Source organism: Phasianus colchicus, chromosome 2 (genome assembly GCF_987193195.1).
Source record: "Phasianus colchicus chromosome 2, bPhaCol1.hap1.1, whole genome shotgun sequence".
In the NCBI taxonomy this organism is placed as follows: domain Eukaryota; kingdom Metazoa; phylum Chordata; class Aves; order Galliformes; family Phasianidae; genus Phasianus; species Phasianus colchicus.
In genome coordinates, this window is record NC_143437.1 from 52,092,995 (window position 1) to 52,111,670 (window position 18,676).

Genomic DNA, 18,676 nt, shown 5'->3' on the forward strand with positions numbered 1-18,676 from the left:
TGGAAATCTGTTGAGTAACTTCAGTTCCTCATATTCCTGTTCTCCTTCACCAGACTGGATCACTGTATTCACTTTCACGGGGATGTGGTAATCCTCAGGTATAAAATATCACTCCCAATCAGCTCTGTTTATTAAGTATTGCAGATGAAAACAATATACCCAACGCTGAAAGAAATTATTGGTAGAATATGTGCTATTTTGTACAAGGGGCATGTTGATATATTTTATATCCATATGGTCTCAAGTATCACCTGTAATTTCAGCAAGGCTACTAAAAGACAAATCTGGAATTTGAATGTATTTTAATTTATGAACTGAGATATCTGAGAGCTTGTTACCAGTCAAAAGCCTAAACACTTTTCTACCCAGTGGGCTGTTCTGTTTCTGAAAGGTCTGCTGTTACGAGGTTCTTTCAGCTGAGAGTAACAGTTTTCCATCTGAAAGTGAAATACAAGCAGCAAATTCTGGGTTTTCAAAATGTTTATTCTTGTGGCCTATTGATGTAGACGGGACAGTTAATACCAAGTTAATAGGTAGTTTATGGCAAAGTTATTATTGTAACTTTAGCATTCTTGCAGTGTTTTCAAACAGTTCTCTTCTGTATGCTTCAAATACAACGCTTGCCAAAATGTACAAGTTATGAAGAAGTATACTTGGAGAGAAAACTGGAGGGACTGAAGGACTTTGAAAGACTGAAAGAGGATTGAGAACACATGGTTTGTATAAGTTGGCCAATGCATATATATATACTCAATTCATCGTAATATTGTTTGCATTCAAATTATAATTGGATGATTTCATTTTGGGTGTTGTCTAAATCACAACCACTTGAACTCAAGATCAGTACCTTAGAACAGACAAAATCTAGCATAATTGCAGAATTTTGGTTAAAATGTGCAGTGATAAATACATCTGGTGTGTGCCTGATGACTGGCATTTTCCCTTTTCAGTGTATATTTACGATCACATGAAGTCATCAACAAGCTCAGGAAAGCCTGGCCATTTCTAAGCAGCTTTCTTTTTTCAGATAAAACAACTGCTACTCAATAATTTTTAAGGATATCTTCATGGTTTTGTTCTCTATCACTTTGAAAACTTGTAATCTTGTCATATTACATGGAGTAGTAGATACTTCCAGCAGGTTACAGAAAAATCAATAGATTTACTTTGGGGCAGTTCACATGTATTTGTTTTCAAAAGTCACCTCTTTCCTTGCTGATCCTTTGACAATTCTCTGACTCATTTTATTTCCAGCACTTGCACGTCAACTGGGAATTCAGTACAGTCTCTGTTGTGCTTGGTGTGTGCATACATTTGTTAGACAGCAAAATGATTCATCTGGGGTGTTTGCAGACAGCAGAACCAGAGCTCAGTGAGATGTTAGCTAAAAACATCAGTGGCATGCTCTTTAGTAGCACAGTTATGTACAAAAGCAGAAGTCCTGGTAGGATCAAGCCCTCATGCACATGCACCCACCATAACTGGCACTGCCTGTGCAGTACTCACCAACTTCTCGATTTGCACTGTGGCTTGTTGGCTTGGGAGGCGGGAGAGGAGGCTGCTTAACAGGAGCCTTTCCCTTTTTTTTAGCATGAGGTGCTTCATTACTCTTATGGCTGGTGGTGGTAGAAGCAGCAAGAGCATTTTTTGGTGGTAGCGGAGCTTTTTTAGATTTAGGCTTAGGCTTGGGTAGTGGTGGAGCATGGGATGCAGTTATTTCTGGGCAGTGATCAGTAGTGTTCTCTACGGGTAAGAAAGTGAACAGAAGCCAACTGACACAGACACCACAAACATTCAACAGCAAGCTAGACAATGACTACTTTTGCTGCTTGATCTCTTGGGAATCAGGAGAGACTTCTTCACCTTTTCTCTCTTGTTGGATTACTACTTCAGAAAAAAAGAGAAAAAAAATTCCCACCTGTCTCAATTCAAGTTCTTCTCATTGAAGACTTTTGCCCAGCACTTCTCTAATTCTTATCTATTCTAGACTTACAAGGATCCTCTTTAGTATCCCAAACTAAATTGCTGCCAGCAAACTAAGCAAGGCAAATGCCTTTTTTTGCTAAAAAATTCCCTTAAATTTTTTCTAGTTCTCTGAGATCAATAGGCTATAAAACTCAAATTCACATGAATGTGAATGTAAACAAGGCTGTTCTCTCAGCCACAGGTTCAAATATGGCCATGCAAGCTGAAATTTTCCCCTGAAGCAACGCGTTTTCCTATGTTGCAGCCTGCTTGCTCACAAAAACAGCACCTTTATTTTGGGTATCTTCCCCAGGGTATTTCTACTTTTTAACTAAATTAAATAGGATGTCATTTGGCATGGGAATGCTCTTCCCTCCTGCAAGTCCTTTAGGTATTCATGTAGGACTGCAGTTTCAAGAATCAACAGTTACTCACTTAGCAGAAAACTGGACTTTATCCACATTTCACAGTCCAATAGGAATGGCTCTATAGAGTGAAACAAGTAACACAGGGGATCCAGTGTCCCTATCCTGTGCACTTCACAAGATTATACTTTGGAATAGCTTCAGGCTAGTTCTGTGGACTGCATATCCAGATGTGGAGGGAACACAACAAGTTCTTGAATGCAACTTTGTGTTTAATTTCATCCAAGGGAACCTTGTTTGTGTGCTCTGCAAATTGAAGACAGGTAAGTGGGAAGGATCTGGAAATTCACTTCAAAACAGCAACGCTCATGTAGTTGAGCCACTTATATGCAACTTAAATTCTGCAACACAAACTCTATGGTGTTGAGACTGTAGCTGGTAGCCAGATGGGAATCTTTCTTTATTCTGTCACACCATCTCTGTGTCCGTTTGGTCTCAAGACAGTCTTTCCACACCTCACAGAAACAGGATTTTATAGAAGTAATAGCATACCATCAAAAGCATAAGAGCTTTACTTGCATGTTATTATGAACTACAATGGTCAGGGAATGAAGGAGCCAAGCACATATCAAAAAGAACTTTAAAGACTTCTTTTTTAGCACTTGAAAGGAAACCAATTCACTTATTTCAGTACATTCCCACAAGAGCCTCACTCTAACACACGTTACATGGCAGTTCCTTGCTCTCCTAGCCATTCCCTGCCCTTTTCCTTCCTATGTAAAAGATTCCCAAGAGATAAGCAGTATCTTTTCACTGTAAGATTAGTAGATGAAAAACAGAAACAAACATATTGGACAACATCAACATTCCTTATCTCAGAAACAAAGCCTTTTCAATCTCTAGTTAAAGGCTTGTTAACATGAACCTGATGCATCACCTCTGCAATTATTGAAAGCAACATGCACAAATAACTCTTTATCAACCAAGAGAATTAATGCTTAATAGTATTGTTCCCATTTATTTCCAGCCTATATTATCATAGGATAAACTGGTTTTGCTAACGTTATGCAAGAACCATTGTTTTAGAGCTAGCAGGCAGATTCTTTCAGGCACAGATCCTTGTACAATATCTTTGTTTTCCTACCTCTTTCTCCTGGACCAGAGAAAGACTTTGGAAGAAGAAAAAAACATATTTGTTACACTTTGTTTTCCTCTTTTATAGCAAACGGTACCTCCTTATTAAACTCCACCTACCTTCATTCAAAGCTGAAAAATTGATTTAATTCTGAGAAAGCAAGACATTGTTAATTTTAATTCCATTATGACAAACATGGCAAGAAAAGATAAAATTTCTATTTTGAAGATCTTGAAGGACATGATCAGAAAGAATTTTAAGTGTATACCATTCTTTTTTCCTTACAGATCCAGCATCCTAAAACTCTACTTATTAAAAAGACTCAGTTGAAAACCTCTGCATTTATACATTGTCACTGTGTTTTGCTTTAAGTCATTAACACAGAAAGCGTTAAGAAAAGAATGATAACCTAGTACTGTATCCTCCATATTCTAAAGAAATGCAGGAGAATTATTTGGAATCATGGTCAATTTACATTTGACTGTTTAACTGATTAAATAATGTGTCACAATATATCTTATGTATTAGTAAAAAAAGTACAAAGTGTGAGGATACATCTTTACTTAGTTGCAAATAAGCACATCTCACTTACACTCAGTATTTTCAATCTTCTATAGAAAAATAAATGAAAATTATTAATGAAAAACAAAATTTGAACATTTCTTTCAAATCAATGTCTCTGCTTTCAGATTTCAGTTGTGATTAAGCTGGACAATTTATGTAATATCAATTTTAACTGAAATACCCCACGAATACTGGGATATCATCTCTATCTAAGGCAGTTCTTTTCATACTGTTATGCACATTATACCAAGGTCTGGCAGACTTTTTTTGCACAGCAGAACTCAATCTGCTTGGATAGTTACAGTTCCTTTTGAGCCTTGACTATACTTCGATCACATACATGCCCTTTTCTTCACTTTGATCAATGAGTCTTCTTGCTCATATCTATGAGGAAGTCTGTGATGAAGATAGTTGCTCCTGCCCATTGCTTTGACCATATAATTCCTCTTGGTATCATGCTACCTTTGTATTTTCTGTGTTAGCTTCACTTTTTTATCTCACCAGATAAATCTGATGGCTTTCAATGTCAGTTTCACTCTGCCTAAACTGATGTTTCTCATTTACTTGAGATACTGATACTCAGTTCTCACCTGACCAGCTTTTGTCACTAGCAAGCCAAATTTTGAAGCAAACACATTTAACTGCTTTTCCCTTGATGCTCTCAGTCTTGGAAGACTCTCCATGTAAACAATCACAAAGATACCTCTTTTCCTTTGCATCACACTCTGTTGTGATACCAAAACTAACAATTTTTAGGCTGTTGGCATTGTACTTATTATACTGGTCTAGTCTTCTCCTGTTTTTCAGCATCTAACCACAGTGTCCTCTCTTTTATTACAAGCCTACTGGGACATTTTTTTTAAATTATTATTATTTTTTTTGTATTCATGTAAGACATTATTCAATAAATTTCTTGTCTGTGCATGAGTACTGTAGAAATACAAATAGTAGCTAACAGTGGCAACAGTGAAATACTCTTGCAGAGGGAGAGAGATGGTCTGATGTCTGTAGATGCTTTTGAGATAAAACTGTGTTACAACTGTACCTCTCTAGTATGCCCCTGCTTGAATATGGGCCCTTGTTCTTGATGCTTCTTCTTCCTCATCAGGTTTGTGACTGCCAAATCAAGGAGCCTCCTGAATCAGCTCAGTCCATCTATTTGTCCCCTCAGTACCTCAGAACCAGCTTCAAGGTATTTTTATTGCTATTGCTATTCTTAATCTAGAAATCTGTTCATCATGAACAGGACTTCAAACAAAAGGTCACCAAATGATCATCAGATAATAATATATTTTATACACTTCCTCAAGACATTTTCTGTAAAAGCAATTTGTCATATTTTTAATAAGAAAGCAAAGCAAATGCTAATGTCTTATTTAAGCATTTAGATCAAGAAAATGTGCATGTTTGGAACAATTTTTCCAAAGGCCAGATTTTCAAGAAAGCTCACTCTGAAATGGGATTTTCTTGTTCCCAGAAATTGTGATCGAGGCCAGACTTTTAAGAAAGCTGTCTTTTTACATAAACATCCAAAGATAAAAAACAAAAAACAAAAAAACCCCAAATCATGATGAGGATTACAAAACACTCAGTGTGCAGCAGCTCTTGTGGAAACTTTCAGAGATCTTTGGGAGATTCCAGTATGCCATATTCACTTGAAAATGAAATTACTTATTTTGGAAGCTAAATGTGCCACTGTTTGTAAACTGTGGACTAAATGGTGGTTCTGAAGATCTGCAAAAATCCTTGACATAGTCTCAGAAACTGGTTTGTATTTTTTCTTTACTTTTGCAAATTTCGGAGTCCAAACTTTTCTACTACAGAATTTTGTCATACAGTACCAAGGTTTTTTGGTTTCTACAGCTAGAGCTGTGATATGAATCTAGCTCACGGAAAGCCAGTAGTCCTGCATTACAAGCATGTAATCTTTATCAGCTGCAAAGCATCCTTCTCTTGGAAGATGACCACAATTTAGTGGAGTAACACTATGTGAAGTGGAAGGTGGAAATAAGGTATAATTTGTTGTTTACTGCAGAGTAAATCCCTCCAAAATGAAATTAAATGAGAGTTTTGAGAATCAAGAGTTTCCTTTCCAGCCTATGCAGAGAGCTGTGTTGTGATTAATCAAAGTCCAGGAAACTGTCATTCAGAAACATGGGACACCAGACAACACAAGGTGTCTTTTGTCTCATTTTTGGACTCACTGACTGTGCTGGTGCAAGTGGGTCAACTCATATAAATCCTTTCATAAATTTTAGATTCAGTCACCTCTATTTTTTGTTAATGCTTTTACTACTAAAGCTCTGTTCAAGAAAACACCTATTTTAATTGTTAGAATGCTTCCTTTAATTTCCAGTCCAAATGTATTTCAAGCCTCTGTTCATTCCTTTCTACTTGTGCCAGCATTGTCCTTCACCCATAGTCTCTCCTGGCTGTATACCAATTTGTTACATTCACCAAATGCACTCAAGACTCAGGCTCTGTTTTGCTACACTGAACAAGAACAGCTGTCTCATAACCCTCTCTGCATTAATTCCAGTTTTGAATTCATCCTTCTTGAAGACAGATGAACAGATCTATATATCTGCAAACTTCCAGCTTTTACTTACTGAATAATGTTAACAGTACCATGTGCAAAAAACCCTGTAACAGAGGAAGGGTAGAAACCTGAAGGAGGGAGGAGAAAGGGAAAGGTGTAACATTTGACCTAAGTAACCACATTTAAATACTTATTGTTTCCAAAATAATAAAGAAAAAAACAAAACAAAACAAAACAAGCACATGCTGATTGCTCAACTGTTGCGTAAGATGTAAGCTGTTAAATCAAGACAGAATATCTGTAACATCTCCACTGTTAGCTGCATATTTTTACCTCTTCTTGGTCTATAAGATACTTGGAAAGTGAGCAGGCATGTTAATTTCTACATTCCCTTATACTATCTGTATAGATATCTTCAAACAATTCAATGATTAATCTACAATCTTATTCCTGGAGTCACATCAGGATTTATTATTTTTTATTAATAAATAGGATTTTTTTTTAATAATTAAAAAAAAAACCAAAAAACCAAGAACAACCAACAAACGGCAGCTTTACAAATTAGGAGCTTTCCTCTGCCACTCACATTACGTGGGTAAAAGCCTGCACCTCTCATGTCAGTCTACTGGCAGAAGCCTGCCTGGCTTGGCTGCCTTACTGGATGGTTCCTGCCCAAACAAAGCTTTATCTAGAGTACCTTTCCTTTTAAGAAAACTTGGATTCAGTCTCATTTACATAGTTCAGGTGACAAATAGAAGATAAACTATTCTTAGAATAACTAGCTGTAGGCCAGCAAATAACTCAGCTAGACTGAGGCCTACAAGTAGATTCTTTGGGAGTCAGGCAAAAAAAACACCAATAAACTTTTATATATGATGCACATAACAATGATCTACAGAGCTGAGGGGTGTAGGAAACCAGCTTATAACACAAGAGAGAGGAAAGTTTGTCTTGCCTCTCACAGTGAATGGTTTGCAGGATTGATCTGCTGAGAGGTTCCTGTATAAGGCCCTGGAAGATGGGGGTTACTACTTTGAATTCAGCAGTTGTTGCTTGTTTAGTTTTTTGTTTTTTGGGTTGTTTTTTTTTTTTTTTTTTTTTTCCCACTTAGGGGAAATAAAGCAAAGGCCTCTGAGAAAAGAAATTCAGAAAATTTGAGTTTAAAGAACATTCCCTTGAATGCAAATTAGAGTGTTGGTTAGCAAGTATGCATACTCATAAGCTCAGGGCTTATGACTCTGGCTTTCTTTTTCTGTTTATGCATGAGAAAAAAACAGAAGATTAAATTTAAAGGTAGATATAAGAAACAGTGATAAAATGTAGGAGAAAGAATCTCTGAACTAAAACTTAAACTAAAACTTAGACATTTGTCAGCTCTCAGATTAGTTATGCTGCGGAGGGAAAGCACTATACAGATGGATCCTATTAATTCATTTGGAAACAGGACTAGAAATTGTTTCCTTCACTGAAATATACATGAGAAAACCTAAGAGGACCTCGGGTCTGCTATAAATGGTATTGGAACATTTCAGAAGTTTATGTTCCATGACACCCAGAACACCCAGAGCACCCACAAGAGAGCTCTTGCTTCCTGCAGTGCAGTTATTTATCACTCCTATCTGACTGATGGTAGGCAAAATGAAACTTTTTTTTTTCCAAGTAGTATCTCACTAATGGTTACTGAATCTTCTTCACTTTCAACTACCTACTTTCACTTCTTCAACTTAAGCTAACAATGAAATTATCTACCAGAATCACAAAAAGACTTAACTTGCCACATCAAAAGAGAGTAAGATCAAAGTTTACAAACAACCCAGCTACAAACTCACAGTTCTCTGGTGTGACTTGAATGCCAGAGACATCTTGAAAAAGTGTGAAGGAGAAAAGGAGCTCTGACACAGTACCAGGAGGTTTTACAACGTTCAGCAAGCATGCTGTGCCATCATGCTATGTCCCTATGTCTATAGTGGGAAACAGCTACAATTTTGATATCTATTCTACCCATGTTGCTTTTGCTCTTCTCCAACACTCTTGCAGGGTACAAGAGGAAGAAAGAAGGGGATCCATGGATCCTCTATACAAGATTCATAGGGAATGCTCCTCATTGGGAACCTGGAGCGCTGAGGCCCACAGGGGCTCTTTCAGACAAGTGCTGTTGATCAGGAGCCCCGGTATGCCAGCACAGCCCAGCCTGCTGGCCAGACAGCCAGCACGTACTCTGGCACGCTGCCTGCCCACGTGCTGTTCTGTATCCCTTCCAGCATGCTCACAGAGAATGGCTACAGTTGAGCTCTGTGTTTTCAGCAAAAGATGCTAGTGACTTGTAGTCAAAACAAAACCAAACTAAGGAAAAATAGTATTCAGAACTCAACCTAGTACACATATAATGTGAATAAACAATCCAAGAAAAAGATCCAGGGCTCTGCTTTCCCATCTGCAAAGCTTAATAACTCAAGAACCTGTTTTTGTAAAACTTAATCGCTCAATCACCTGTATCGCCAGCTTCTTATCATGCTGCCATAAAGGAGAAATTTCCTTTTAAACACCCTGTTTGGATGATTGACATATCATAGCTACAAAAAGTAATGGCCACACTATGAAATTTCAAAGGGATTTTTTCCCCAAACACAGAAGACACCCGCGAGCAGAGGGTGCAAAATTTGCAGGGATGCTTGGCAGCACAGGGAACAGCTTTCAGGCTGCTGCTTCACTCACTTTTGCTTAACTCACTCCTACAGTATGTGGCTGAGCCAACTGTTTTTGCCCTGTAGATACTGCATTTCTGTGGCTCATGCTAAAACATTTTTCCTGTGACTTCTTTTAACTCCAAACACATTCCCTGCTCCATGATGCACTGCTGCCAACTCTTATTGCTTGACCACTGTGCCTGCCACGCTTGGTCTTTTTAAACTTCCAGCATCAGCAGTCATCATATTTAAGCAGGAAGCTCATTTTCGAGACCTGTTTGAACCAGAAAGCAAGTAAGAGCTACCACCATTTCATAAAGGATTTTTAAAATAACCTGATAACTTTCAGGGGCTGAGCTGCATTTTTTGGAACGCTTTGATTTGGCACAGTTTGCAGCATGCTGTGCTCCTAAACAGCAGGAATTATTCCTGTCTTCAGGTCTTACAGACATGGAAAGTACAAAGAACTTCCTGTAAGATTTACACATAAAAGTTTGTGACTCTAAAAAGACTAACATCAATCTCTACAAAAACCACCTTGAATTCATTGCTCGTGACAGTCCAGCTAGTATTCACTCCACCTATCTCAGTTCTTCTGACAGAGATGTGATTAGTGATCTGGACAAGCAGCATGTGTTACGGTCTGAACAGAGGACGCTGCCAAGTAAACCCATAGTCCTGCCACAGCTCTGATCTTGATGCTCTTCGAGCATCAAGATAATGCTAATACAAACCATCAAATCAGCAGCTTATTTCTCCCCCTGCCAGTGGGTGTAGGTGTAGTTGCCATAAAAGTGTAGTTGCACTGAAGACTACACCACCAGGTGAGAGGCATCTGTGAGGTGCATCTGCAGGCTCTACTCTTCAACAGATTCACTCACCTTCTTGATTAATTTGTGATAAAGTGATAGCTAAATACACCTTTGCACTGAGCCTACTCTTGTACAGCAATCATTTCAAATTCCTTTAAGTTCAGCACAATACAGAGAGAGAGCTGAATAAAATAACGTGTTTGAAATAGATATTGTACCTTCCCCTTTTCATTACAGTTCTACATTCTGCAGCATCAGCTAGATGGGATTTCAATACTTAGAACTGTGTATCTCTAAAAATATGTCCCTTAGGAAAGCTTTCAAGACCTGACAGGTTCAGAAGGCTGTATTCAGGGATGCATAAAATAGCAAATGATCTGATCTAACCCCCAAATCATTTTTAAGGAGCTTTCCATGGCTTCTGCAAATCTTTTTTCCTGACCCAGTACACATCTGGATCTAGTTGGCATAAAAAGATATACATATTTAAATGTCATGAAAAAAAGATAATTATGTATTTTGGGCTTGTTGGGAGACAGGAAGTACTAGGAATCTCATAAGAAGTGCAGTTCTCCTTGGAAATCCAGCCACTTTTTACACAGTCAAGTGATTTACATAGCTCAGAGAAAAATTCAAATTATTGTGTTAGATGAACTGACCCTCACATCCTCCAGAGGCTCATTCATCACTAGGTAAAGGTTACAAGGTAACATTGGAAAGACTGGTCTGTCTAACAGCCAGCCATGAAGTTCTTGGTCTTTTGTATCCTTGCTCTTTCCTGTAGAAAATCCAATAGATGGAGCAGTATTTAAAAACACTCACTTTTTCTTTCTTTTTTCTTTTTTTTAAACAGTGAAAAGAAGTAGCCCAGTATTCAACATACTACACAAAGAGCTTAAATGCAGTCCAAACTCTTGTGATTCCACTTGAGTCTTTAACTTTTCCTTATTCAGCCAAACTTTGTCACCAAAGAGAATCTGAATGAAGGTAACAAAATTAATGTGGACCTTGAGATTTGGGGCACAGTGAATATTTAACAGGATTTACTGCATTTTATCTATAGAAAATCACATAGGCATAAAGTACATTTTCCATAAATGAGTTTAATTTGTAGTAGTAATGTATTCCCTGGAATATTTCTGATATTTTCAAAATGACACACAGTTTTCAAGTAGCTTAAACACTTGAACATTTAAGCTCTGAGCCACTTCTGCAATGGTATTGCAAGGTGATGCACAAGCATTTTATGTCTTCTTTCACAAAAGGAAAACCTGGAACCAAAGCCTGCCCACATCTACAACAAAAGGTTCACAGTGAATTCAGAAACATCTCTGCATGTATTTTCATGCTCATACCATGCTTCTATTTGTTACCTTCCTATATCCACAGTAAAATGCATGCCTACCGGTGATGAAATACCTGTGTTTTGCAAGTCTATCTTCTTGGTAGGTTCTGCTGGTATCCTTGTTGCAGAATAGAGCTTACAGCATGTATTGGTGCTGATGGAAGAACATGTTAGCATTTAAAGTAGATGGGAAAAAAATTGATGAATGTGTCCATTTACCTTTTTGATCTTCTTTTTTTCCTTCCGGTCCACACGGTTTCTCTGATAAAGTGCTATTATCTCCACTGGCTTTTACTGCATTTTCTTCCTGTATGGTTTCTTCACCAATAGCTATGGTGTGTCCGTTTGAAGTTTCAAAATTTACTGTTACATCACCGTCTGAAATAAAAATTAAAAAGCTGATGTCCAAATTAACTGCTTGCTTAGCATTTATTGACAATACACATCAACTCTCTGCTTTCAAGTTACCATGGAAGCAAAGCAGAAGGATTTTCTGGAGTGTATAATAGGCTCTGAAAAGTAACTCTCTAAATGATCTCCATAGGCTGCCAGGTCTTTGAGTGGATATCTTCGCAGTAGTGGGCCTACATTCCAGCTCCAGCTTCAAGGCTCCATCTTCTTATATAAACTCTGTACATGTTAGCATCCCATACTCTTCCTGCCCACATCCTTTATAAGGAAGTTTTTCACCCAGAGGATGATGATGCACTGGAACAGGTTGCCCAAGGAGGTTGCAGATGCCCCATCCCTGGAGACATTCAAGGCCAGGCTGGATGTGGCTCTGGGCAGCCTGGTCTAGTAGCTGGTGACCCTGCACATAGCAGTGGAGTTGAAACTAGATGATCATTATGGTTCTTTTCAACCTAGGCTGTTCTATGATTCTATGATCTTGGTCTACATAGCTTAAAGACATTCACGTGGAACACAATGTATCGATAGTGTGTTTCCAAAGGGCTCAGACCTGGGCACGCATAGAGTTGCAGAACAACTGTGTTGTATCCCAGTGGTATATCAGTCAGAAATCAGGCGGAAATTTTCAGAATATATGCGATCAATTCCCAAATGTGAATTTACTATTAATGATAAGGAGTCATTATCCAACCTTAAGAATCAAGGTAAATACATTTTGCAAGTCCAATTCTCTCCCAGCTCTTATGACTATTAGTGACCCACGTGAACTACCTCAGCTATGTTTTCTTTTTCCTCCTGAAGAAAAAAAGAATTCTTTCTCTTCTTTATTTGTATCTATGTCCCTGAAAAATGCTGTATACTCTTGCTGGCTCACAACTTTCTCTGTTGACTGGTGTCTGTTTTCTATTCTATGCATTTTTAAATCACTGCTGATTTTCTTCTCTGGTTATGTCCAAGACTTGCTATCTGTAGGTTGCTCACACTAGACTTCCAGTTCTCAGAGATGATTGCCCTCCTTCTACACTCTGCTCTTATCAGCCAAAATTTGTGCAACTTTACCTGTAATGTCTTCTGGTTCCTCCTGTTGCTTCTTCACTAATTGTGGTAATTTCATTCTCTTCTCCTTGTTGGGTGCTGTGAGATCTGGATGTTTGACAGTTCCCTCATTTCAATACAATTATGAAGCCTCTCTTACTTCCTTAGGCTATTCTGTGGATTAAGCTGATGGTTTCATTCTAACCACACAGCTAACTCTCTTGATGTGTAAAAATGATGCATAAAACCTAAGTTCTGCCTTCTTAACCTTGTCTCATTTACTATAGCTGATATTTGCACAAGGTTTTCTTCTTATTTGACTGCAGCATTCAACTTCCTCAGCCTTTTCCTTCCAGATGTTCTTAAATCCACTTTCCTTTCTGCCTCCACATGTAAGATCCCCACCTTACTCATATTCTGCTAACATCTCATCTATACCCTTGCCACTTCCCACCTCTTTCTTCTCCATCCCTTGTGAAACACTATCACTTCTTTGCATTTCTTACCTCTCACATTTCAATACTCCATAACATTTCTTCATCTAGCTTTCAGCTCAGTCGACATTCCTTCTAACTAGCTTCACACCACCCAACCACTGTCTTCCCTATATCTATTTTCAGTCCATTCAAAACAATCCTGTTTCTTCCAAACTGCTCCTTAAAGATTTTAATTTTCATCAGACAAGAAACACAGTGTGATGAAGGCAACACAGACTGGTTTGATGGCCTTCTTAAGAGGTGAAAAAGGGGAATTTTTTTTTTTTACCATTCCATCCTTTTACCCCTTTTAAGAGTGGAATAGCAGGTCAAGGACACCAATGACCAAAGCAAACATATGAATGATACTCCTTATGTTAAAACTGTTTTTGACTTACCTGAAACATTAACAGCTTACATTAACTGAGCTAACAGACTAAATGCATTTTGCAACCATCAATCAACAAAGTCACACACGCTGCCCGAAAAAGCACGTAGCAAAAATCCTCAAAATTACATACAGGCAAATTGAGGTTTGGAAATTTTACATTTCTTGTGTTAAGTCACAGATAGTGGCAGAAAACAAGTTAAGAAGCCAGCTATGCTGCCTGTCACATTTTAGTAATTGGACAAGACTGTAAAGACAAGTGATGTTACATGCTAATGAACAAGCCCTCTACTTCCAAGGATCAATGTTGCAATTCTTCAGCTCAGGCAGGGCAGTACAATTTCTAGGATAGGTCTGTTTTTAAAAATCATGGAGTTCTCAGACTTCTTGATAAAGTAATGAATGGTTTAATTTTAAGCTACTGAAAATTATTTTAATCACTTGATTTTTATCCCATCTAGATTTAATAGATACTTAATAATATTCAAAAGAATACTACTAGAAACATTTCAGAAACGAGGTAGGGCAGATGTGTTAAGCATGGTCTATTAACTCTATTTATAACCACTCTTATTAACTCTAAATTGTTTTTAAATAAGGAGTGTTTTCCCCACAGACTTTTTTATTTGTTCTGTTCGTGAATGTGGCCTGCATGGTAGTGGTGAGATCTGTATGATCCCAGCACTGGTACTTTTTGATACTGAAATAGCAGCCATCCATGTTTACAGGAAGCATAAAGATATTTGAAGATATGGCCAGAAGTAAGGCGGTGTTTCTTGGCAGAAGCAGCTACAGAATGCATATTTTTTTACTCCAACTCTGTTTCATTCAATTGGCTCAAATTACTTTTCACATTCCTCTGCTTTATCTCCTTATAACTAGTTATACTACACAGAAGCAATGCAATAGGGATTCTACCATCCACGTTTAGCACTTAGGATCTAAATTCTAGGTAATGCGTTATCACCTTGCTCAGGCATTTCCTTCAGCACTCCCCTTCTTATCAGCTCCTCTCTGCTTTGTCTTGTCGAAATCTTCCTTTCCAACACTAAAGAAAAAGCACAGTTAAGAACAGATTTATTCTCATACTGACAACGCTTGTGAGAAATGTAGAAAAGAATTAAGAACCCCTGATAAGTCTTCTTTCCCTCAGCTCTACAGAAGTGTTCTGGGTTTCCAGGGACATTCTCCCACAGCTTCAGCCACAAAAGATGGGACTCATCTGATCCAATGTCTTCAGCTGAGTTAGGCTCAATGGGGCTTCCTTCACAGTCAGTGGGAATATGTACTTCCACAGTGAAACTAAACTCATCCAAGCACTGACATTTAATATTTAAAAGCACCTCTTTATCAATGATTGGAGTGACTATGTCAGCTCAAGATACCTTCACCTACTCTTACAGATGTTTTGAGAGACAAATCCTGCTCAGAGCAAGCAATATTTTTGGTCAAGTCATAAAACTGCTCAAGGAGTAAACTTTGCACAACTATTTTAAGTAAAAAAATAAAAGTAAATCTTAAAAAAAAAGTTAGAAAGTTCTGTTCTAAAAAAGAACAACATCCTCATCCAGGCTGGTTGGCTGTCATGGAAAAAAATGAAGCATCCTGTTTTTAGGTTAAAAAAAAAAAAGCATACAACACACACAAAAATGACTGTGACATCAAACATTTTAATTATTATGTTTATTTCCCATGGGAAAAATGTAAAACAGTTTTATAGGGAAAAGTATTTACAGATGGCAAAATAGAGTAATTCCCCACTCCACCCTAACCCTACGCCAATACAGTTTTGGTTGGTGATCTGGGAAGCCACCAAAATGTTTTATAGAACTTCGGTGCACGGTTCAGAAAATGTGAACATTACTACTGTAAAACCCCCTCTTCACTGCATTGCTAGCAGAAGTTAATCACCTGTCCCAATTCTGTTTACATATGAGCATCAAAATCCAAGCAATGTTTGGGGTTCAAGCTGAGGTCATGCAGAAAAGCTTCAGCAGCGCTGGACTTCATCCTATTAATGATGTGGTGATTTTAACGATAAGGTGATTTATCTCATCAACTAATTCAAACACTCTAGTAATCCAATTACTCTCTAGTGCAAGTCTAACTGCTCTATGCAGATTAAATACTGCACAAAGTATTTTCAATCTCACTTGAGCTGGAATGGTTTGAGAGAAGTCACGTAGTGAAGTGAGTGCTACAGTGAGGACAGAGAAAGTCCTCACACGTTTCAGGAATTTACTCTCTGTGACAGCACAGAATCACAGAATGAATCACAGAATGGCCAGGGTTGGAAGGGACCTCAAGGATCATGAATCTCCAACCCCCTGCCACATGCAGGGCCACCAACCTCCCCATTTAATGCTAGACCAGGCTGCCCAGGGCCCCATCCAATCTGGCCTTGAACACTTCCAGGGATGGGGCATTCACAACCTCTCTGGGCAGCCTGTTCCAGCACCTCACCACTCTCTCTGTAAAGAACTGACATCCAACCTAAATCTTCCCTCCCTCAACTTAAAACCATTTCCCCTTCTCCTGCTGTTATCTATACTTCCAAAGAGTTGACTCCCTTTAGGTACTGAAAGGCTGCAATGAGGTCACCTCACAGCCTTCTTTTCTCCAGGCTGAACAAGCTCAGCCCCCTCAGCCTGTCTTCGTAGGGGAGGTGCTCCAGCCCTCTGATCATCTTTGTGGCCCTCCTCTGGACCCTCTCCTCCAACCGCTCCCTGTCTTTCCTGTACTGAGGGCTCCAGACCTGGACACAGTACTGCAGATGGGGCCTCACAAGAGCAGAGTAGAGAGGGACAATCACCTCCCTGCTGGCCACCCATCTTCTGATTGAGCCCAGGATACCGTATTTTTCTGAGCAAACATTCTGCTCAGAACTGCATTCCGACAAACATATTGCTCTTGCTGCAATTGGTTGAACAAGAATGGAGGCACCAGAGAGGCAGGAGCATAGCATTGCCAGCTTCATTTGGCTTAAATTATGCTGGAAATTGATCCTAACCCTGTTAAGCAGCTGCTTGCCAGGGCAGAAGGGCACAGCTGGGAGCAGGGGTGAGCATGGCTGCCTGAATGCAGATCAGCTGAGACTGCCTTCCCAAGTTCCATTCTTAAAAATTTATTTCAATTTTTCACCATTACTTGTTAAAGTATATGCCTTCCAACTGCATGCCATGCAAGTTATTTACACAGTAAGCAAAGCACAGGGATGTGCCATATTCTAGCAAGTTTTTCTTCATGTAGGTGAACACTTACTCCCTCAAAGACCTCTGGAGAAAAGAACATGGACAATGAAGCCAGAGGACTATGCAGGCAGCACTAACCAAGGGCTGTAATCTTCCCAGGAAGTAAGTATATTTATTAGCAGAGTGAAATCTCCTGTGATATGAAGCCCACAGATGAACTCTTTGTGCACATATTTTATACCTGTTTTAGAATCATAGAATCATCAAGGTTGGAAAAGGCCACATAGATCATCTAATCCAACTGGCAACCCATCACCACCTATGCCCAATAACCATGTCCCTCAGTACCACATCTATCCTTTTGTTGCTGGCAATATAAATACTCGCCTGTATTTCAGTTTTGGAAGTATAATTTACTTCCCACCTTTTTTTCCCCCTCTGATTTTCTGCACCTTTTTTACTGGAAACAGTGAAATCGGACGCTCTCTTATATATTTCTTTGTGAAATTTAATCTAATACTACTTGAAAATACATTCTTTTCATCAAATTCAGTAGTTCTGAATCTGACCAGCTCTGAAGTTTTCAAGATGATGTATTTTTTCAGTTCTGCAGCACTATATCACACTTAATGAAGAGTCATGGGAAACACCACTTGGCATTAAAAGACATTGACACCTTACACTTGAAGACCTCAAAAAACTGTATTGACATTATTACACAGATTTTGTGACGTCCTTTAGATTATCTCCATTTTACAGATTAGAATATTTATGAACAGATAAGAAGCTTAAGCCCAAATCCTTAATCATCTAAAATGCTAGCTGTAAGTGTTGTTTTGATTTAAACTGATTAAACTCAGTTAATTCAGCTTGAAATGATAATTTATTTAAAACATTATTTGACTCACAGAAAGAACATTAGAAAGTATGCTGGCGTTCACTATAAGTATCTCAATTTTAATTCTTACAAAAGAAGCAGAATTTTAATTTAAATAAGAGTGATCAAAAATATGTACTCTTGTATAAGAGGAATGAGGTTACTGTCTACTCGTGTACCTGCACTGGGCACTATTTAGCCAGAGTGGACTCATAAGTTTAATTTATCAGTTATTAAAGACTTTTCACTATGTAATACATTTCACATTTACACAGCCAACTATCTTGATCACAACAATTGCACTGACGTTAAGGATCTCATATATTTAGTTGAGCAAATCACATTACACTACCGTTAGGTTTAGGTAAACTCTCTTAATATAATGTTCTTTTTACAAAGTCAAGCATTGGGAAGGTAAAACATGTTTGAATGTAGGTTGACAAGTGTGCAGATGATACAGCTTTTATTTGCTTATTATGTTTTTTATCTTTGCAACCTCTGGCTAACTTAGAATACAAACTGCACTGGTGCCTCCGTTAACTTCAATTGTAACTAACAGAAAGTATGTCAATTTATCACACTGTACGGAGCCTTGAATTGCAGACCTCATTTAGTGGGTAAATCTTACTTATCCAAGGGATCCCACAAACGTGTATTTTTAGCCCAACATAAATAATAGCAAACCAATCAAAATAACAGTCTACCTCAAAAAGCAGTTTGCATCCCTCCTTACCTGCCCCCTCAAAAAGAGAAGACTTACCGACATTCAGCAGCTACAAACCTCAAGTAGTCTTAAGAACCCATTATTTTATTTAAAGAGTAATGTGAGATTCTGGATATTCTCCAGTTTTTAGTTTTGCTTATCCAAAAGAAGCTCAAGAGAATT

The 18,676-nt window shown here is 38.3% G+C and overlaps 1 protein-coding gene across 4 annotated transcripts in view; it reads right to left on the reverse strand.

The window, feature by feature from the left end:
• Positions 1–18,676, reverse strand: part of PHACTR2 (phosphatase and actin regulator 2) — a 120,717-nt gene that overhangs the window by 21,573 nt on the left and 80,468 nt on the right. For 3 of the 4 annotated variants that reach the window (XM_090135693.1, XM_090135695.1, XM_090135694.1), the window contains exons 3-5: positions 14,690–14,770; positions 11,632–11,790; positions 1,507–1,743 (exon numbers count right to left, since the gene is read on the reverse strand). In XM_090135693.1, coding sequence (XP_089991819.1) covers positions 1,507–1,743; positions 11,632–11,790; positions 14,690–14,770 — 477 coding nt within the window. The remainder of the gene's footprint in view (positions 1–1,506; positions 1,744–11,631; positions 11,791–14,689; positions 14,771–18,676) is intronic. The other variant, XM_031611346.2, reaches the window with a different exon arrangement.